The sequence below is a fragment of the Tympanuchus pallidicinctus genome, unplaced genomic scaffold (assembly GCF_026119805.1).
Source record: "Tympanuchus pallidicinctus isolate F22 unplaced genomic scaffold, pur_lepc_1.0 scaffold22, whole genome shotgun sequence".
NCBI lineage: Eukaryota > Metazoa > Chordata > Aves > Galliformes > Phasianidae > Tympanuchus > Tympanuchus pallidicinctus.
The window spans coordinates 24,429,273-24,449,665 of record NW_026294739.1 but is presented as its reverse complement, the minus strand read 5'-3'; the positions used below and the strand labels follow the sequence as shown (position 1 = coordinate 24,449,665).

Sequence of the window (20,393 nt, the reverse complement as noted above, 5' to 3'; positions counted from 1 at the left end):
CCCTGGGCCTTTAAGGAATGTCTTAAGAGCAGCGCCCCATGCCTGCGATAACGAGCCCGGTCCTCACTGGAGAAAGGCTACGCCAGGGCTCTACCCAGCTCCTGGGGGCTGTGCTGGCCGTGTCCCTTCATGCTGACTGGGCGCAGTCACGGTGCCGTGGGCTCCTTCCCGCTCCGGGGAGCCCCGGGCTGGCTAAGCAGTTCTGGGCTGTGCTGCCGCATGGCTGCCCGGCCGCATGATTTGAGCCTTCAGTTCATTAGCTGTGATGGCAAATTTGGAAATGATGGCGGCGATGCGCTCGGGTGCAGGTGATCCCAGGGTGCTGAGCTGCTGGAAGGAAGAAGGGTGGCCTACTTCTGCCAGGCAGTGTGGGATTAGCTCCTGCAGCCCAGGGCCCCGCGGTGCCCTCCTGCTCGTCAGCCTTCCCTGCATTTTAATCCCCTCTGAATAAGGGCTAATTATATCACCCTTCATGAAGCTGCGCTGATGGAGCTGCAGCGCCGGGGGGATGTGTGGGGTGCAGGGGGCCCAGACCATGGGGACGTGGAGCTGTGGCGCCTGATGTCCAGGCATCACTGGGACACCTCTGTCTGTCCCTGCGGTACGGGTGGCTCTTAGAGGGGGGAACGCATGGGGATGGGGACACGTGGGATGGGGATGGGCCTTGGGCACCCTGGGGGGAGTAGCAGTGGACTATGGGGTGTGTGGGGTGAGAGCAGCGCTGGGCAGGAGAGGGGGCTGAAGTTGTGGCACGTGCAGAGGCGCTGCCGGCTGTTCCAGGGACCCCTGGCAGCCTCGGTGCCTGCGGGCGGTCCGTGCTCCGGTGCCGGCAGCGAGGTGGTTAACAGAGATTGTAGTCTCCCTCTTAGGGCTCCGCTCCCGAATTGCAGCTTGAGTCAGTTGTGTGGAGGTGGCAGCGGCGCAGCTCCGGCTGGCACGCGGCTCTGCTGGCACACACCGGCCCCAGCCCTCGTCCGGCAGCGCACCGAGCCCCGGCACACTGGTAGGGGGGAAGGTGAGGTGGGGGCGCCGGGATCCTTTCAAGCGGGGGACGCGCGGCTGTGTTGGGATGCTGGGGAGGAGATGGTGCCCAGCAGAGCCAGGCATGTGAGCGGTGTGCCGGGCAGGGCACGGCCCTACGTGACTTCATGGGGAAACTTCAGCTGGGTGGCAGCAGCTCCTGGCACGGGATGGGCGCAGCGCGTAGAGGCTGGGTGCTGCAACTGGGCCAGTGGGGATGGGAAGAGGGGTGTGGGGATGGAGGAGATGCAGTGAGAACAGGATGAGGTGGGGATGGGGTGACAGAGCCGACGCTGCAGCATCACCAGGCTGAGTCCTGCCAGCATCCAGGTGGAGGGTGGCTCTGTTTCCCCAGCGGGGCAGAATTCCTCCATCACCCCAGCATGCCACCAGTTCTGTATGGTGACAGTTAAATGCAGCCAACTCTGCCTCACCCCGTGGTGTCCTGACACCTCACAGGGTTTCACAGGACCACCAGAACCAGCTCATCTCAAAGAGAGTCCGTGGGCTCCCCAACCCCACCCTGTCCTGGGAGCTGCCAAGCCCCCAGCAGCACCCACCGGCACCCAGGCTCCATCTCGACACCCAGCACTGCGGGGCCTCGTGCCCCGGGCATGACAAGCAGCTGCCCTGTGCACTGATAGCGAGGCTGTAGGGCCACCCACTACCCCACATGCCTCTGTCCCACGGAGCCGCCTGCCCCCCATCGCGTCCGGCCGCCCCCCGTGCTGCAGCCACCATGGGCGAAGCGCCTGAGCCGTCCTCGCAGGCATCGCTGGCCGTCCTCTCCAAGGTGGAACTGAGGGTGAGCTGCAGGCACCTCCTGGACCGCGACACCCTCAACAAGTCGGATCCCTGCGTCCTGCTGCTCATGCAGTCCCAGGGCCAATGGGTGGAGGTAGGCAGGGCAGGGCGGTGGGATGGGGATTGGGGCAGGGATGGAGCCGAGGCGGGTGCGGTGTCTGTGGGATGGGAGCCAGGCGAGAGGTGCGGGGCGCGGAGTTGGGTGCAAGGTGCAGGGCTCAGGATGGGGTGAAGGACGTGGGGAGCAAGGTGCGGGGCACGGCTCCTTGGCAGGGCACTGCGGGGTGCTTGGGGGGTGCGTGGGGACAAGGTGGGGCTTTGGCTTGGAGCGAACCTCCTGGAGCTCAGCAGCTCTGGCAGCACCCAAGAACAGGGTGCCCACACTGTGTGGGTCCCAGTGGGTCACGAAGTGCTTGGTTCCTTCCTGTGGCTGCTTCCCAGCGCAGCTCCTGGCTGGCTCCAGTGGCTTCACGCTCACTAATCAGTGCTGCTCAGCCAGCAGATTTAGCATTCAATCCCTCTGCACGTAATTGACTCTGTGAGCCGAAGCCAAAGCAAGTAGAGGAGGACCCTCAATGGGATGCATCCCTTCGTGCAAAATGTGGCCCCTCTGGTGCAGCTCTGTCCTGTGCCCAGCCCCTCTCCCGCTGGCAGCTCTCTGGGTCCAACCAGCCCAGGACAAAATGTGTTCCAGAGCACAAGCATCCCCGTGGCTGCAGCCCCACTGATATGGGGTTTGCCCTGGAGGGTGCAGTGCCCAGGACCAGTGCTGGCACTCAGGGACACCCCTTACTCCCATATCGGGTATGGTGCTGCGGTGGTGTGCTTTAGCTTTAGGATCAGTGTGAGCAGAGAAACACTTGTGCACAAATTAATGGTCTGTCCAGCAGCTGCATGGTGTCCCTGCATCCCTTGTTCCTGCATCCCTGTGCTCCTTTGACCCTACATCCTTGTGTCACCTTGTCCATATCCCCATGTCCCCATGTTCCTGCATCCCTGTGCCACTGCATCCCTTTGTCCCTGCGTTCCTGCAGTCCCTGTGCCCATTCCCCCAGCTCCAGGCAGCTTCCCCTGCATGGCTCCAGCCCTGCGCCGCCTCCAGTCTGGTGCCTCACAGCCCCAGCACCAGGCACTTGAGCCAATTGAAGGCTGAATTTCACTGATAGGAGAGTGGACCATAATTGCCTCTACTGAGCAAATCCCAGCTTATTAGAAGTGCTTTCTGGAGGTTCTGCAGAACTGTTTGAGGAGCTGATGGCCGTGCAGTCTCTTCCCCGCCACGCTGGGTCCCAAACGCTGGCGCCAGGCTGCTGTGACCCTGTGCCCTGCAGGTGGACCGCAGCGAGGTCATCAAGAGCAACCTGAACCCCGTCTTTGCCAAGATCTTCACGGTGGATTACTACTTTGAGGAGGTGCAGAAGCTGCGCTTTGAGGTGTACGACAGCCACGGGCAGGCCGGCGTGGGCACACACGATGATGATTTCCTGGGGGGCATGGAGTGCACCGTGGGGCAGGTGAGCCCCCGCCGTGCTGGCCCCCATCACCTGCAGGCTGTGCCCGCGCTGAGCCCGTCCTGTTTGGCAGATTGTGGCACAGAAACGGGTGACGAAGCCGCTGTTCCTCAAATATGGGAAGTTTGCGGGGAAATCCACCATCACGGTGAGTGATGCTGGGCTGGGTTGCGTGGTGACACCAAAATGGGACGTGGGATGGGGAGGGAAGGATGGCAGGGGAATAACACCGAGCTCCTCGTGGTTGGGTGTCCTGGCAGGTCATCTCTGAGGAGATCTCGGGGAACAACGGCTACGTGGAGCTGGCCTTTAGGGCCAAGAAGCTGGATGACAAGGTGAGCAGCCTGTGAGCAGAGCGGAGAGGATGGGATGGGCTGGATGAGATGGGATGGATGAGACAGGACTGGTTGGATGGGTTGAGATGGAACGAATGGGATGCGTTGGATAAATGGATGGGATGGATAAAGTCCTCCCCTCCGCCTGGCCCCATCCTCTCTTTTTCAGGACCTTTTCAGCAAGTCTGACCCCTTCCTGGAGATCTACCGCATCGACGATGACAGCAGTGAGCAGCTGGTGTACCGCACTGAGGTGAGGCTGGCTGGCTCCATCCCGTGGCCGCCCTATAGGTGCCTGGCCTTGATGAGCCCTCCTGCCCCCAGGTGGTGAAGAACAACCTGAGCCCCATCTGGGAGCCCTTCAAGGTCTCTCTGAACTCCCTCTGTAGCTGTGAGGAGAAGAGGAAGCTGAGGGTGAGGAAGGGTGATGGGACCCCGTCCCCGGGTGGGTGTGGGGGTGATGGGGGCACACAGCTGGGCAGCGCTGACCTGCGTCCCTGCAGTGCGTCGTGTGGGATTACGACTCACGGGGAAAGCACGACTTCATTGGCGAGTTCTTCACCACCTTCGAGGAGATGCAGAAGGCAATGGGGGAGAACAAGGTGGGGACATGGGGATGTGGCCAGCAGGGCTGGGGCGCACAGCCTGCCGTCAGGCCCTGTTCCAGGAGGCTCCTCCCTGATTCTCCACTGGTTTCTCTTTGGGGAAGGGATATATGGGACTGCAGCCATCTGCCTGTGTGGGGGTACGGGGCTGGGGGCTGGGGGGCCGCAGCACAGTGGGGCTGGGGGCTGTGGGGCCAAACCCGGGCAGCGCGGGTGCCACATGCTGCAGGTGCAGTGGGAGTGCATGAACCCCAAGTACAAAATCAAGAAGCGCAACTACAAGAACTCGGGGGTCGTGGTGCTGCTGGACCTGAAGGTGAGTGCTCACAAGTCGTGCTGAGCCGTGCTGTGCCAAGCTGCTGCTGGGACATCAGTGGCTGACGTGGGTCGGACTGACAGATCCACAGGGTCTACTCCTTCCTGGACTACATCATGGGCGGCTGCCAGATCCACTTCACGGTGAGCGCAGCTCCATCAGGGCTGAGGCCGCATCACGGTGCTGGGGCAGCTGCTCAGGGCTGCCCCAGGGGCACCGGGGATCTCACCGACACCCCTCACACCAGGTGGCCATCGACTTCACGGCCTCCAACGGGGATCCCCGCAACAGCTGCTCCCTGCACTACATCAACCCCTACCAGCCCAACGAGTACCTCAAGGCGCTTGTGGCAGTGGGCGAGATCTGCCAGGACTATGACAGGTTGGGGGCTCCCCAGGGCTGAGACGCTGCAGTGATGGTCACCGTGGGGCCAGGACACTCAGGTGGCACCTCTCAGTGCTGGCTGGGGCTCTACACATCCCTTCCCTTGCAGTGATAAGAAGTTCTCCGCTCTGGGCTTTGGTGCGAGGATCCCCCCCAAGTACGAGGTATGGGGCTGGGGCCCCTGGGATGCACTGGGACCCCTGGGATGTACCCATCCTGCTGCCCCCAGCTGCCTTTGCCCCTCTGCCCTCTAAGGTCTCCCATGACTTCGCCATCAACTTTAATCCTGACAACGACGAGTGTGAGGGTGAGTGGAGCTCCATTGCGCTGGTGCCCAGCGCCATCCCCACACCCCCCAGCCATGCTGGCACCCCCTCACCCCGCACCCCCACAGGCATTCAAGGTGTGGTGGAGTCCTACCAGAGCTGCCTGCCCAAAATCCAGCTGTACGGCCCCACCAACGTGGCCCCCATCATCACCAAGGTGGCCCGTGTGGCAGCTGACGAGGAGCGCACCAAGGAGGCATCGGTACGGCCTCGTGTGCGCATTCCCCCCACGTGCACGGGGTGCACGGCACAGGGGGTGTCCCTGATGTCCCTTTGTCCCCAGCAATACTTCATCCTGCTGATCCTGACGGATGGCGTGGTGACGGACATGGCGGACACGAGGGAGGCCATCGTCCGCGCCTCCTACCTGCCCATGTCCATCATCATCGTGGGGGTGGGCAACGCCGACTTCACCGACATGCAGATCCTGGACGGTGACGACGGCGTCCTGCGCTCCCCCCGGGGTGAGCCCGTGCTGCGTGACATCGTCCAGTTCGTCCCCTTCCGTGACTTCAAGAACGTGAGTGGGTCCTCCAGCCCTCCTGTCCCCTACCCTGTGCCCCCCTGCGTTGGGTGCCACCGACCCCCAGCTCACCCATCCCACCCCGTCCCGCAGGCGTCCCCGACGGCGCTGGCCAAGTGCGTGCTGGCCGAGGTGCCCAAACAGGTGGTGGAGTACTACAGCTACAAGGCCTTCCCCCCGCGCTGCCCCCAGCCCCACACCCCCGACTCCAGCCTGGGCTCGCCCCAGTGAGTGTGCCTGTACGGGGATGGGGATGGCCCCAGTGTTGCTGCGGGATGCTGTGCCACGTTATTTGGAGGTGGCTGAGTCCCCAACTCCCCGTGTCCCCACTCCATCCCCTGCTGTCCCCGTGGTCCCTGTGCTCCGTGCTTGTCTGTCTCCTTGTTGTTTTGAGGCTGCATGACAAACCCATCCTTGGGCCAATAAAGCAAGCTGCCCTTTCCCTCTGCTATCTGCTCTCTGGGCACGGGGACCCATGGAGTGCTACTGCGTCACACAGAATCCCCAACCATGGGCACTCTGTGGGGTGTGGGGATGGGGGGATGCAGCCCACAGCTCCACTCTGGTGCCCTACCCGTGGGCACAGCCCCATTCTGCAGCAGGAAGGCAGCAATGGAAGGGAACAAAGGCTGAAAGCGGCTCCCAGCTGCCCGGCACCTGGCCACGTCTCTCATTAGCAGGGATTTGTCACTTGAAAGCCACCAGCCACTGAATGAGAGGCAGCAGCGCTTTGTAGCTGCTGTACTTTTTTGCTTTCAAGTTGTGCTGCTGCTGCCCCACCGTGCAGCCTCGGCAGCACAGAAATCCAGGGCATGGAGGCAGGGAGAGATGCCCTCCTGCACGATGCCTGTGCCATGTGCCACGTGCCATGTGCCGTGCTGGACCTTCTTGGTGCTGTGCCGTGTGCCATGCTGTGTGCCTTGTGCATGCCAAGGTGCCACGTGCTGCGTGCCATGCCATGTGCTGTGTGCTGGGCCTTGTGCCATGCCACGGGCTGCCTGCTGAGTGCTGCTGTGTGCCGTGTGCTGTGCTGATGTGCTATTTGCCCTGCGCTACTTGCCATCAGCAGCGTGCTGCATGCCGTGTGCTATTTGCCATGCACTGTGTGCCATGTGCTTTACATCACGTGCTTTGTGCCGTGTGTGATGTGCCGTGTGCTGTGTGCCACATGCCATGTGCTGCATGCCCTGTTCCATGCACAGTGCCACTGCTGTGTGCCCCAAGCCCTGCTCTATGTGTCCCCACTGGGGATGTGCTCTCCCCTGGCAGGGTGCTGGCACAGGGTTTGTCCTTGCAGCCATGCCTGCGTGCTGTGGCCGTGTCCCTGTCCCAGAGCTGCACTGTTAGGTGTGGGGATGCTACCGGCCATGGGCAGAGCACGGTGTCCAATCCATCATATTTATAGCGCCTGATTCATCCCAATTAAGCCAGATAACAGATGTTGCCATAGAAACCCACTGGGGCTGCGGCTGTGTTCGGCCATTGGTGCAGGCAGGGGGGCTGAGACCCCTCCCCAGGGCTGTGTGTCCCCCTGTGTGTGTGTGTGTGGGGTGTGCGCTGCCACTAGTCGATGTTTAGTTGATGGGGTTAATTATCTCTCAGTGATCTCTTTGTAAGGCCGCTGCTGGCAGTGCAGCCAGGAATGGGGCAGGCGGTGCCACAGGGCACCAGGGCAGTGCAGGAGACACGGGAATGTGCTGGGATGGGGTTCCGCAGTCGTGCTGTAGGATGTCCCGGCCATCCTCCCACAGCCACACCCGGACAGTGCCCTGGGATGATGGGCCCCCACCCTGATAACGCCGGCACTTCCCGGCGCCAGAGCACAGCCTCCGCCCTGGGAACACAGTGCCGGCCTGGGAATGACAATAAATATTTATTCTTTCCCAAGCGGGGCCACGTTCCCCACCGCGCTGCAGGAAGTGAGGGGTCGGGGGTCACAGCCACCGGGGGACGGCAGCCTTGGGGACGGCGGCGGCGCTCAGCCGGGAGCCGCCCCACCACGGAGCACGGAGCCGCTGCTCCCCATCCCAGGGACACTCTGTGTGCTGTGCAGGCTGCCCGTCCCTCACACCATGGCCCAGTGGGCGCTCAGCTCGCTGTCGTGCATCTCCTCGTGGTACACGCGGTCAAAGAGGGCGTTTTGCGGCGGTGAGAAGTGGGAGCGCCAGTCGCCCACCACGCCTGCAGGAGGGCAGCGCTGGCACCGCGCTCGAGGGGCACCGCTGTGCCCACGGCCCTGCCCCGTGCCCCCCTCACCTTTGCGCATGAAGCGGCCCTGGCTGTGGTCCATGATCTCGCGGGGGATCAGGGTGTAGTTGGCCATGGCGTTGTCCCGCATGGCTGCGAAGCTGCAGTGCTGCTCCAGCGCCAACAGCGTCTGCGGCTCCAGCGTAATGCCCAGGAATGCGCTGAGGCGCTGCGCTGTGCCACGCAGGTCCTGGGCACGGCAGGTGAGATGGAGGGATGGGAGACAGGGATGGGGGACGTGGGGATGGGGGATACGGGGATGCAGAGCTCACCTCGTGCAGCTCCTCATAGGTGATGTAGATGATGTCGAGGAGCTGCCGCTGAGCCAGCCAGCCCTTGACATGCTCAAACCATGAGCCGTAGTGCACTGAAGGGATGAAGCAGGTGACGGGGGCCAACAGCTGCCCCCAGCGTGGCCCCCACATCTCCCCAGCCCTTACCTTTACCCTCTAGGAACTGCTGGAGGAAGGCGTCAAAGGAAACGGGGTCGGGCAGGAACTTGGCCAGGCGGTGGAAGTGGTAATAAGAGACCACCACATCCTTGGGGTTCCTGGCCACGTAGATCACCTGGTGGGGAGGGAACGCGGGCTCAGGTTTTCCCAGGCTCAGCTGCCCCGTGAGCTGACTTACCCACAGCCATTGGGTTGCACCCACAGACCCTCGTCTGGGGGACCCCTCACCTTGGCCTTGCTGCCCTGCAGCCGAGGGCCCAGCACGCGGGCAGGCAGGTGGCTGGTGATGAGGCGGTGCGTGGCTGTGTCCTGCAGCGAGCTGCGGAAGTGGATCTGCTCCAGCCAGGGCGCCCGCTCCCAGTTGGGGATGGTCTTGGCTGGCTGCGCGTCCCCACCGCTGTACAGCAGTGTCAGGATCTCCTGCATCCACGTGGTGCCTGGGGAGGTTGCCGTCAGGGCACCCCCACCCTGCACGGGGCACCGCAGCACGGCACGGCACGGCTTGGTGCAACATGGCGTGACACTGCATGGTACGGAACAACATGGCACAGAGTGGCACGGCATGGCATTGCTTGAGACAGCACAGCATGGCATAGCAAGATATGGCATGGCATCACAAGGTATGGCACAGCACGGTGTGGCATGGCACAGCTTGGTATGGCACAGCATGGTATGGCGTATCGTGGTATGAAACAGATTGGGATGGCATGGTGTGGCACAGCCTGCTATGGCACAGCGTGATGCAGCACTGCGTGGCTTGATTTATCACTGCATGGCTCAGCACAGCAGTGTCACTTGGCACACGTTGCAGTGCAGCACGGCACAGATCAGCGCAGCAGGGCACTGTGTGCAACAGCACAGCATGGTGCTACGTGGCACGGGGCACAGCTGGACAGGCAGCGCAGTACAGCAGCACTGCCCCTTTGAGCCCCCACCCATTGCTCCGGGCTGGGGGTGGGGATGTGGCCGGGACAGGGCTGCAGCAGAGGAGGGTGTGGGGTGGCCATCCCATCCGGCGTGGTGGTGGGGCCAGGACCTCCGGCTGTGGGGCTGTGCTGGGAGGGGATGGTGATTGCGTAGGGCTGGCCCAGCTCCTGGCCACGCAGGCAGTGCCGGGGCCCATTGGCAGCGATGGCTGAGTGCCAGAGACCTCCGTTCCATCCCATCCCGTCCCTGTCCCCTCCCCACCCAGTGCCACTTACCTGACTTGGGGTAGGTGACGATGACCACATCGGTGTCACGGAAGAGGAAGTTGGTGGCAAACTGCAGGGACTCTGAGGTGTGGAGGTGCCCAGGCAGCGCGATGCCGGCGAAGGTCTCCGTTACCTCCAGGCGCTCCATGGCCCCGCTGTGCCAGATGTGATGGGACAGCCTTTAAATAACTGCAGAAGAGGAAGCCTGAGAGGCAGGCAGAGGGCGTGGGTAGGACTCCCCCCCTCACCCGCCCCCCGACACATTCCTGGCAGGGGGCCGAGAGCGGCTGCGCGGGGCCGGCATGAGGGGAGTGCGGCTGCAGGGATGGGGCTGTGGGGTCGGCCGGGGATGGGGCCACCATGGGGAGAATATGGCTGAGCCCATGGGGGATGTGAGGAGCGCTGGGGGGCTGCGAGCCCCCAAGGGGTTGGAGAACTCGAAAGCTTCGCTGGCCTCATAGGTGATTCCCGTGCTGTGGGGTGCCAGTCCCATGCCACGCTCCATATGGTGGAGGCCTTGGTGCCCTATGGCTGTGCTCACTGTGCTGCAGAGGGGTTTTCAGCTCGACCACCCCAGGATGAGGATCTGGAACCGGTTGTGCCCTATGTGACTCCGCACCACTCCCAGCACACGGCCACTGCCGTCCCCAAGGCCACCCGTGGCCCTGTACACAGGATCCACTGCAGAGTGGATGTGTGCCTCAGTTTCCCCCCGCAGCACCAACACCTCTGGCTGCGCCACCCTAATCCTGTCTCCCAGCCCACAGAGCCGGGTGGCCAAGGCATGGAGCTGTGGGGTGCCCTGGTGCTCGGCCCCCACCCGCAGCCATGATGGGGGCTGGCTCTGGGGTGGCCGTAGCCCATTCCAGCCCTGCACGGCACGCAAGCCGGAACACATATTTCAGAACCACGACGGGGAGCAGCTGCCTGAGTGTTCCAGGGCTGGTGGTGAGCTGGGGACAGGGGTACCAGGCAGCGTGTCCTGCCAGACTCCATGGCATGAGGGGCATGGGGCTGGGGGTTTTTCTATGGGGCTGGGGGTGCCGGGTTGGGGTGGGGGGTGCTGGGACAGGAAGGCCAAGGAGGGGATGGGAGCAGCGCTTTTTCCCAGCAGAAAAAATCTGTGCTGTGTTAGAGGGGCCGGGAGCATAACCACAGCTATGCGCGTCCCCATGTCACCCCGCGCTGCGCTGCAGAGGCCGTCGCGGTGCCCGGGCACTGCCGGGGTTGGGGTGCAGGGTGCAAGGGTGGGTTTATGGCCCCAGTGCTGGTTATTGATTTACCACGAGGAAGAGCAGTCAGCAGTGTGGGAACACTCAGCGGGATCCTGCAGCAGCGGGGCAGCGATCTCATCCCACCACCGGCACACCACGCGAGGATGCTGCGCGGGATCGTGCTGCTGCTGTGCCTGCTGCTGCCCTGCTCGGGGCAGATGTTCCTGCAGGAGGCTGAGCGCATCATGGACTCCACACCGGTCATCGATGGGTGAGCACGGCCACGCGTCCGTCCAAAGCTTGTGTGGCACTGTGGGACGGGCTCTCGGTTCCCTGAGAAATCCCCAGCACAGAAAAACCCAAGGACCTGCCTGGGAAATGCCCTCACTGAGCACCCTGGGGACACTACATAGGAACGGCGCTGTCCTGGGAATGCCCGCATGGAGCACTCGAGGGACGCGTGGGAATGGCCCTACAGGGGGATTCCACGTGGTACCTGGGGCTGTGTGGTTGGGGGGAACCCCAGCAGCCAAGCCAGGAGTGGTGCTGGGAAGCGGTGGGGTCAGGCTGCCCCAGGGGAAGTCCTGCAGGATCGTGTCCTTAGGGATGTCCCCAGTCCTCCACCATGCTCCCGTTCCCAGTGGTGCCCACATGGCTATGGAGCCATCGTGCAGCCCAGAGAACCCCAGGCAGAAGGAGTGGAGCTGTGGGAGCCAAGGGATGTGGGGCAGGGGGAGACCCAGCTCTTCCCCAGTGATGCTGCTGGCCCTTAACAGCACGCGGTGGTGGTGACATTCCTGTGCAGAGATGTGGGGCTGGAGCCATGCAGGGAGCAAGGAGCAGGTGGGGATGAGTTGGGGGGGCAGGACGGGGGGGGGGGATTTCTGCAGGGGAACCACACCCCCAATCCTGGGCATCACTTCCTGGTGGCACAGATGGATGGGTGGGACAGATGGATGGAGGGAGGAAGGGGCAGGAGAAGGGAGGGGCAGATGTGGAGAGAGGGAGGGGCAAAGGGAAGGGAAGAGGGAGGAAGGGGAGGATGGATGGATGGATGGATGGATGGTGGGGGATGAATGGTGCCTAATGGATGGATGATGAAGCAGGGAGGCAGATGGGCAGCCAAGTGGTTGGTCAGTTGGACAGACAACCCCCCGCTCTCACTTTCTCCCTGGCCCAGGCACAACGACCTGCCCTGGCAGCTCCTCAAACTGTTTAATAACCAACTGTTGCTGCCGGCATCCAACCTGACGCAGCTGAACAACACCCACACCAACATCCCCAAGCTGAACACTGGACACGTGGGCGGCCAGGTGGGACAGCAAGCGGGGCACGGGCAGCAGAACAGCCCCTGCTGGGGCTCCGGGTGCTCACCTGCTGCCATCCCCCCAGTTCTGGTCGGTGTACGTGCCCTGCGACACGCAGAACAAGGACGCAGTGAAGCGCACGCTGGAGCAGATAGACGTGGTGCACCGCATGTGTGAGCTGTACCCAGAGACCTTCGCCTGTGTGGTCGATAGCGCAGGTGAGCGGCGGGGGGAATGGCTGCAGGGGCACAGGGCTGTAGGTGTCTGTCCCCAGCTGAGAACTCTCTGTGCCCCTGCAGGCATCGAACAGGCATTCCAGGACAAGAAGGTGGCCAGCCTCATCGGTGTGGAGGGCGGCCACTCCATCGACAGCAGCCTGGGTGTGCTGCGCACCTTCTACCGCCTGGGCGTGCGCTACATGACCCTGACACACAGCTGCAACACACCCTGGTAGCCCACCGTGGGAATGTCGTCGGGACGGGGGGATGGGGATGGGGATGGGGCTCGGGGTCTGATGCTGTCCCTGTGGCACAGGGCTGACAATTGGCTGGTGGACACCGAGGAGGAGCAACCCGTGCACCACGGCCTCACAGCGTTTGGGAAGGTGAGTGGGATGGAGGCGGGTGGCAGTGCCGTGGACCAGCCAGTCCTGAGGGTGCGGTGTCCTCACACTGCCTTGTCCGCACCCCTGCTCCCCTCCCTGCAGAAAGTTCTGGAGGAGATGAACCGCCTCGGCATGATCGTGGACTTGGCTCACGTCTCAGTGGAGACCATGAAGATGGCACTGGATGTCTCCAAAGCTCCCGTCATCTTCAGCCACTCCTCTGCCTACAGCGTCTGCCCACATGCCCGCAATGTGCCCGACGATGTGCTGCAGATGGTGGTGAGCACACGATGGGAGCACTGGGGGGCAGGTGGTGCAGCACAGTGGCACAGGGCTCAGGGCCACCTCTCCTGCAGGCCTCCACGGGCAGCCTGGTGATGGTCAACTTCTACAACCAGTACGTGACCTGCAGCAACGTAGCCACGCTGGCTGATGTCGCAGGTGAGGCTGCGGGCAGGGATGAGGTGGGGGCACAGTGTCACCCCATCCCCTCACCCGGCCCCTCTGTGCCCACAGACCACATGGACCATGTGAAGAAAGTGGCAGGCGTTGAATCCGTCGGCTTTGGCGGGGACTACGATGGTGTCACGGGGTAAAGTGGGTGATGGCATGTGGGAAGCGGGATGGAGTGGCCAAGGGTTGACCCTGGGCATAAGGTGTGTCCCCTGGGGATTGCTGGATTGGGGTGCTCCCATGTCAGGCTCTGAGCTGTGGGTGCCACAGGCTGCCCACGGGGCTGGAGGACGTTTCCAAGTACCCTGCGCTGGTGGCAGAGCTGCTGGCCAGGAACTGGACGGAGCAGGAGGTGAGCGCAGCGCTGGCCAAAAACCTGCTGAGGGTGTTCAAGAGAGTGGAGGAGGTGAGTGGGGCATGGGGAAGTACAGGGGGGGCACGGAAATGGATGGGGCAAAGGGATACGCGCTGGGCACGGGGGTGTGGAGGGCACTGGGGTGCGCTGGAACGTGGACAAATTGGTCATGAGGATGCATGGGGAGAATGGGCAATAGGGTGGATGGGGGACACGCAGAGCAGGGGTCTGAGCAGCATACAGAGATGCACAAAGCACCCTGTGATGCAAACTCGCCCTGGCCCCACAGGTGAAGGAATCCCTGCAGGGCACACTGCCCCTTGAGGAGCCCATCGCCCTGGAGGAGCTGGAAGGAGAGTGCCGCACCACCTATGGCTACGCCACCACCACCACCACCGATGCCAGCCCAGCCCTGCCCCTGCCAGCAGCCCTGGTGCTGCTGCTGCCCCTGCTCAACACCCTGCTGCCATAGTGCCCACGTGCTGCCCCAGCCCGCTCACAAAATAAAGCCATCCCGCTCGGTGTTCGGGCTGTCACCGCACCAGGAGTGAGACATCACTGTGACAACACGCGGCCAGGGCGGCAGCGGGGCTGCCTCCGCAGGATGCTTACATTAATCATTAGCTAATTAATTGGCTACTCAATCATCTTCTTAGCAATTTCCTCTCACATTTGGGAACAGCCTGTCTTTGGAGCGGAGGCAGCTCTGGGCACCAAGAAAACAAGCTTGTGCAGGAGAGTCATCTTCCTGTGGCATTCGTAATTTGGCTGAGGCACAAAGCCCACTCTGCCAGCAGGGAGCGGGGAGGGGACGAGCCCCAGTGCCACCAGGATGGCACCCATGGGTGGTGGATGCTGGTGGCAGGCCTGGGTCTGCGTGGTGGGGAACGCTGGAGCTTGCTTACTTCGTGGAGCTGGGGGCTTCCCCTCGGCAAGCCCGAGCTTCTCAGAAGGGCAAGGGAAAGGTGTGGGGAAGAGTGCAGTGAACTCAGCAGCCCAAAAACAAAACTGGGAAAAAGGATCTAGAAAGGAGGCAGCCGTCCTGGGCTGTGTTGGCTGTGCCACGGCCGCAGCGGTCCCTGCTTGCCCGGTTCCCCAGCACAACCACAGGAAGGGAAGCGGTCCCTGCGGGGACGTGCCTGCTCAGCGTCCTCAGCACATCAGAGGCTTTCTCCTGAGCCACCCCCAGAGGCTGTGACCCCCAGCAGGCGCTGGCTGCCCTTTCCCTGGGCAGGAAGGCTGAAGGAATGGGCCTCTTCCTCCTCAGCTCGGCCCACAGCGGGTCCTCTGTCCCCAGCTGCAGTTGGGTTTTCAACCCACAACAGAGAACAGGCACAGCCCAGAGCCCCCCTCTTCTGCCTAAACCCCCGTGCACACCACGATGGATGTTCAGAGTGTTTATTTAAAACAGCATTAGGTAATCAACAGGGTTTTGGAGAAGAAAAAAGGCAAACGAGACAAGCTTTAAAAAAATACCACCACGGATCAAGACACAGAGAAAAATCAGATGGGAAAAGGGAGTGACTCCAGGGGCAGAGTCTCGGTCACCCTGAGCCTAATCCCAGTCCCCAGCCCCACACACGGCGCCCACGCAGGGCCAGGAGCCAGCAGCAGTGCCACTGCATGGTGCAGGCACCTCCCATGCCCTCATCACCACCCCTCATCCCTACCGCAGCACACGAGGGAAGAAGGCTCTTTTGGTCACCAGCCACGTGCTGTCACGGTCATTGAACTCAGAAAAAATAATCAAAGCAGTGAGAATTGTTTTTGTGACAAGCGCTGCGGTGTCTGTGACCCTGGGGCTGGGTGCCAGCACCGGAGGATGAGGGATGGAGCCGCCTGCCCTCTCCCCACACTGCTGTTGCCCTGCTGATAGCAGTCAAGGTCCCACTCCCACTGCAGCTGTACTTGACTGAAAGCTCCCATTGCAGCATTGAAGTGAAGCTGCCACGCCACAGCAGGGCTGGCTGCATGCTTCACAGCTTGGCTCCAGCACTGCAGGGCCAGGCAGCTGCAGCACACTGCTTGCAGCCTGCAATTCTTCCTTGTGAGAGGCAAAGGAAACTTCATTTCCTTCCTGTAAGCTGCCAATCCACCCTGTATCTTGGTGGGCAGCGAAAACCTCAGCCCAAAGGAAGGCTCTGAGCAACAGTGTTCCACTGTGGGTTGTGGGAGCAGAGCAGAGCAGAGCTCAGGCACACCAGAGATGCAGCAATGTGGGGATAGCAGAGTGGGAGCGACAGCAGGGAGAGCCAGGGGCCAGGCACAGAGCAGGGCTGGATGATGCACACTCAGGGCAGTTTGGTATTTACACCAGCAAACCCATCCAGTGGCAGAAGTCTGGGTCACCAAGGCTGAAGGCAGCTGAGATCCTCTTGCAGCTGCAGGGCACACGGTGAGTCATGGCACGGAGAACTCACTGCCACACCGCACTGCTGGGAGGTGGAAGATGCAAGGATTCGCACACACAGGCTTGTGCAGGGCAGGAGGAGGGTTTTAAAGGTCACTTTGTGGTCAAGAGAAGCAAAGGGGGGTTGGCCTGTTGTGACGAGGTGAATCTGCAAGGAGAAGCCTGCAAGCAGGGCACCCACATACGGCTACGGACCGAGCAGTGAGGGCTGGGGAAGGGCACCGCTTTCTGCAAGGCACAAGCCCCCCAGGAACACCATAGCCTCCCCCCAACCCCTGCTGTAAATCTTCTCCATGGGGACAGACACTTGCTGTAGGTCCCCAGCAAAGTGCTGCCCACAGTACAGAAGCCCAAAACTAGGTAACAACAGAAGCAGGCAACACAGGGAAGAGGCAGGCAGCCAGCACCCCAGGAGACACTGCGACCCACCTCCAGAAAGATTCATTTAGTGTTAAATCACATTGCATCACGGGACGCTGCGAGAAGCCGGCAGCGACCCTCAAATGAAAAACACCCTAAAATAAGAAACAGCAAAGTACTCGTCAAGCCCAGAGAAGGGCTGTCCTTGGCTCCACACCCCCTGTCGGGATCTCTGCCTGCTCTGGTCACTACTGCACCCCAAAAGAAGAGTCTGCAGGGAGGCGGACAGGGCTGGGGACACGCTGCTGCAGAAGGAGCTGGCCCTGCCCAGCCAGCAGGTCAGAGCAAGGATGTGATAGAGGCAGAGAGGAAGGAGTCCTGAGTCCCTCCGTCCCCATACACCATACAACCAGCATGGCAGCAGTCCGCAGGGGTAACAGGAGATCTAATTCCGCAAGGCAGCCAACCTGAAAGGGAAAAGACGAGAGGAAACTGGCATGAGAGCAGCTGGGAACAGCCTGAAGGACCAGCCAGCCAGGCCGTGCGGGACACAGCTCTGCACAGAAGCCTCCAGAGGCACTCCGGCTGCAGCCTCACGGGGAGCAGCAGGGAGGGAGCAGGGAGAGGAAGCTCATCGGTTCCTCCTGGGGCAGTTCCAGCAAAACAGCCTGTTCCTGGAGCTGATTGAAGGTCAGCACCAAGTGTTCCAGAGCAGTAGCAGCTGCGTGAGGATGAACGCAGAGCAGGGCGGACGGTTCTGCTCCGGATCGAGAGAAGCCAGGTGCCAGCAGCCACCCCCACCACTAAGTAACCGAATGGTACTTTGCCTGCCTGCACCCTCTCCAGGCCTCACAAAGCGCCACAGGGGCTGCCTGGCAGACGCTGCAATCTCTAGCTTGCCTGAGCTTGTACCACCAAGGGCTCAGCATCCACTCAGCCTGCATTAAATCACTGCTCGCATCAGTGAGAGACCCCTGGGAAGAACTCAAAGCCGCCTCAACACGAGGTGAAGGACCTGGGAGAGAACAAACCTCCGTGACAGCTGGTCTTCCTGGGAGCGCATCGAGCTCTCCCCTACTGCTGAAGCACCCTCAGGGAGCTGGTTGAGCTGGTCCATGATCTCCAAACCGTTCTCCTCTGCAATCTGCACAATGAGGCTGTCCACCTGCTCCTGTGGTGTGGTCAGCGTGGTAGCGGAGCTCATGGAGTCCTCCATGACCTGCAACAGAGACAGCCTGTCAGCCCACCTCATGGGTAAAGCATAATGGGGGAGGTGCAGTCTTCCACAGCTCCATCTGAGCAACCTCTAGCTGGGACAGCACCTTTGCTTTCCTTCCCTTGCCTGCTGGTTTGCCCCTTTATACAGCAAACACTTTCTTTGCTAGGCAGCAGTGCTGCGTCCTGCCCAATGTCTCTCATGCACCTGAAACACAGAGCAGTCTCATCCACCCAGACCCCTCGAGGCCATCTCCTCTTACCGATGTATGAACATCCAAATTCTGAACCTGCTGCTCGAACTTATCCATCACTGCAGACACCTTCTGCAGGTCCATGGAGCTCAGAGCTTTGTCCAAAGCCTTGGTCACCTGAGCCATGTTTTTCGTCACCTGCAAGAAGATATTGCTTCGTGGATGCTGTCCAAAAACAAAGGCATCCCTGCTGAAAGTAAAACCCTGGCACACAGCCCGAGGCAGAGCACAGCACGAGGAAGCACACCACTGCAGCTCCAAGCAGGACGGGTCCCAGCCCACTTCTCTGTAAACACACATGCAATGGCTAGCACAGACAAGAAAGCAGGCATGAGCCTCCTTGATTAGAGCCATAATAAAGCAGCCTGGAGAGCTCTCTGTGGGCATGCCAGAAGCTTCACTACACCGAGAGTGACTGGGCTCATTACAAAGCTTTACAGGACCCTCATCTGAGAACAAGGAAGTCCAAGGTTCAAGGCAGATGAGAAGGGAGGAGCCAACACTCTACACAGGGCACAGACCGCTCTCAGAACCCCGTGCTGAAGAACAAAGGCTCTTACCCCCTTCATTGTCACTGCTGTCTGCACCTTGGAGGCCACCGCATCCACTCGGGAAGCCATGCGGAGCCAGTTCAGCCCCTCGTTCTTCTTGCGGATGGCATTCTCTGCGTAGACACGAGCACACTCCACATTCTTCTGCTGAAGGGCCTGGAAGAGCAAAGGGCAACCGCCTGCACCAAGAAACCACTCCATGTTTATAAACAAGCACTCCCCTTTTCTGCCTGACAGACTTTCAGCAGGAAACAGCTCATCTGCGACCTCTGTAAACACTGAGGACGCCCTTGGAAGGGAATTAAATCCCTCAGTGTCACAGTAACACATCACATCTGCTCAGCAGATTCAAGATCTCAGGGTGAGACTTCAAAACATATTGAGAGCAAGAGAAGAAACTGCCTCTTTTTCTCCACCCGTCAGCAGCACGCAGCTGGTGGGGCACAAGAGGAGGCAGGGTCTCCAGCTGCTCAGCGCAGCATCCAGATGCCAGCATCACCACTTGGTGACAAACTCCCACCCACCTTCTTGACTTTGGCTTGTTCCGCCTTGGAGTCCTTCTCAGCTTTTTTGGCAAGTTTCTCCAGCTGCTTTGCTGTGAACTGGAGAGAGAGCTGCGAGTTAGTGCTAGGACACTGCAGGGGAGCCAGCAGCAGCAGCAGCACCTCTGTAGCACTGGCCACCCACAGGGCACACACAAGGTGCTAACATGAGCTCTGTGAGCTGCTACAGCTTCCTAGCTTAGGGATCCATCAGGTTCTGACGAGGTGTCAGCTCCCTCCAGGGCTGCAATGCTGGCTGTACGAAGGGAAGCTCCCAGAGTACACAGCATGCTGAGGGCCAGTTTTCTTGCTGTGGAGATGGGGACAAGTTTGGCAGTGGTTGCCTGAGGCACAAGCTCAGCTGATGAGCTCCCTCTTCCCGCAGCTGCTGGCAGCAACAAGCCAAGCAGAGCAGGAGCAGCAGCACACTGTGGATCTCTGCAAGCCAGGGTGTTCCATTCCAGTCACTGGCAGCTCAGTTGGTTTTTTTTGTTGTTTGTTTGTTTAAATGTGTGCATTACGATTACTCTTACACCCTGCACTCCCTTCGTCTGTCAGCTAGGGAAAACCAGAGCAGCGCCACCCAGACGCCCTGTTCATGCCAACACCGATGGGACAGGCCCTCCCTCCCGGGGGTGGCTTTGCCACTGACACCGGAGCGCGAGCATCGTATCGGGGCGCAGGGCCGAGAGCGGCTGCGCCGGGCGGATTCGCAGACTCGGCCCTCGCGCGGACAGCGGGGCACAGGACGGGAGGGGCCAGGAGGGGCTCGTGGCCCAGATGGCGTTACCGGCCCCCGGTGACGAGGGCGGCGCGGAGCGGCGCTACGTTACGGAGCTGCCGGAGGGATCGCCAGGAGCTCACCTTCAGCTGGAAGAGCGTGTCTGCAAGAGAAAGAGAGCATCGCCTCAGCGCCGGGCCTCAGCACCGCGACACACCGGAACCCAGGCCGAGACAGGCCGAACCCAGCGCACCACGCCTCGCTCCACGCCGGGAGGCCCCACAGCCCGCACGCAATACGGCCGGACCGCCCCAGGCCCGGTACGGCGGAGCCCCCGCCTCAGCTCTCCTTACCGTCCATCCTGCCCCGCCGCCGCTTCCGGGTATCGTCGCCGCTTCCGGGTGCGGCCACTGCTGCTTCCGGGGTGCGCGCGCCACCCTGTGACGATGGCGCCCCCTGGCGGCGGGGCGGGCACGTGGGCGGGGATGGAGATGGAACGGCGGCCCAGCGCCTCGCGGACGGGGTCGGGGCGTGGTGCGGCCTGCGGGGTGGGGTGTCAGAACGGTGACGTGCGTGTTGCCGGGACACCACAAAGGGACCGAGACCACGCCAGCAGCCATGGGGCAGCTGCTCTGCAAGGACATAGGCACAAAGGGTAATGGGGTTCCATACGGCGTGCTGTGATGGGGAC

At 61.6% G+C, this 20,393-nt stretch overlaps 4 protein-coding genes across 6 annotated transcripts; 2 read left to right on the top strand and 2 right to left on the bottom strand.

The window, feature by feature from the left end:
* The first annotated feature begins 743 nt into the window (after window positions 1-743).
* Window positions 744-6,266, top strand: CPNE7 (copine 7). The gene is made up of 16 exons (XM_052686465.1): window positions 744-1,003; window positions 1,480-1,918; window positions 3,156-3,338; window positions 3,409-3,483; window positions 3,596-3,670; window positions 3,840-3,923; window positions 3,995-4,084; window positions 4,174-4,272; window positions 4,505-4,591; window positions 4,675-4,734; window positions 4,839-4,972; window positions 5,085-5,139; window positions 5,231-5,282; window positions 5,370-5,503; window positions 5,585-5,821; window positions 5,918-6,266. Exons 2-16 carry the CDS (start codon window positions 1,694-1,696, stop codon window positions 6,053-6,055), a joined length of 1,728 nt encoding a protein of 575 aa, XP_052542425.1. The 5' UTR covers window positions 744-1,003; window positions 1,480-1,693; the 3' UTR covers window positions 6,056-6,266.
* Window positions 6,267-7,684: 1,418 nt separating this feature from the next.
* LOC128081909 (sulfotransferase 2B1-like) lies at window positions 7,685-9,931 on the bottom strand. 2 transcript variants are annotated; one of them, XM_052685639.1, is made up of 6 exons: window positions 9,726-9,931; window positions 8,752-8,960; window positions 8,512-8,638; window positions 8,344-8,438; window positions 8,081-8,261; window positions 7,685-8,005 (listed from the first exon to the last, which is right to left on the bottom strand). In XM_052685639.1, the coding sequence occupies exons 1-6, from the start codon at window positions 9,862-9,864 to the stop codon at window positions 7,890-7,892; spliced, it is 867 nt and encodes a 288-aa protein (XP_052541599.1). In that variant the 5' UTR covers window positions 9,865-9,931; the 3' UTR covers window positions 7,685-7,889. The 2 variants fall into 2 exon arrangements, with proteins under 2 accessions (XP_052541599.1, XP_052541600.1); XM_052685640.1 differs by having other exon boundaries at window positions 8,752-9,046; window positions 9,726-9,849.
* A 190-nt stretch (window positions 9,932-10,121) lies between these two features.
* On the top strand, window positions 10,122-14,193 carry DPEP1 (dipeptidase 1). 2 transcript variants are annotated; one of them, XM_052685634.1, is made up of 11 exons: window positions 10,122-10,664; window positions 11,015-11,201; window positions 12,111-12,243; window positions 12,323-12,455; window positions 12,537-12,687; window positions 12,772-12,841; window positions 12,944-13,120; window positions 13,198-13,282; window positions 13,358-13,433; window positions 13,565-13,700; window positions 13,939-14,193. In XM_052685634.1, the coding sequence occupies exons 1-11, from the start codon at window positions 10,409-10,411 to the stop codon at window positions 14,119-14,121; spliced, it is 1,587 nt and encodes a 528-aa protein (XP_052541594.1). In that variant the 5' UTR covers window positions 10,122-10,408; the 3' UTR covers window positions 14,122-14,193. The 2 variants fall into 2 exon arrangements, with proteins under 2 accessions (XP_052541594.1, XP_052541595.1); XM_052685635.1 differs by lacking the exon at window positions 10,122-10,664 and having other exon boundaries at window positions 10,957-11,201.
* Window positions 14,194-15,031: 838 nt separating this feature from the next.
* Window positions 15,032-20,159, bottom strand: CHMP1A (charged multivesicular body protein 1A). Its single transcript, XM_052685641.1, has 7 exons — window positions 20,056-20,159; window positions 19,846-19,865; window positions 18,964-19,041; window positions 18,449-18,595; window positions 17,898-18,026; window positions 17,451-17,638; window positions 15,032-16,886 (listed from the first exon to the last, which is right to left on the bottom strand). Exons 1-7 carry the CDS (start codon window positions 20,060-20,062, stop codon window positions 16,865-16,867), a joined length of 591 nt encoding a protein of 196 aa, XP_052541601.1. The 5' UTR covers window positions 20,063-20,159; the 3' UTR covers window positions 15,032-16,864.
* Between the last annotated feature and the right edge of the window lie 234 nt (window positions 20,160-20,393).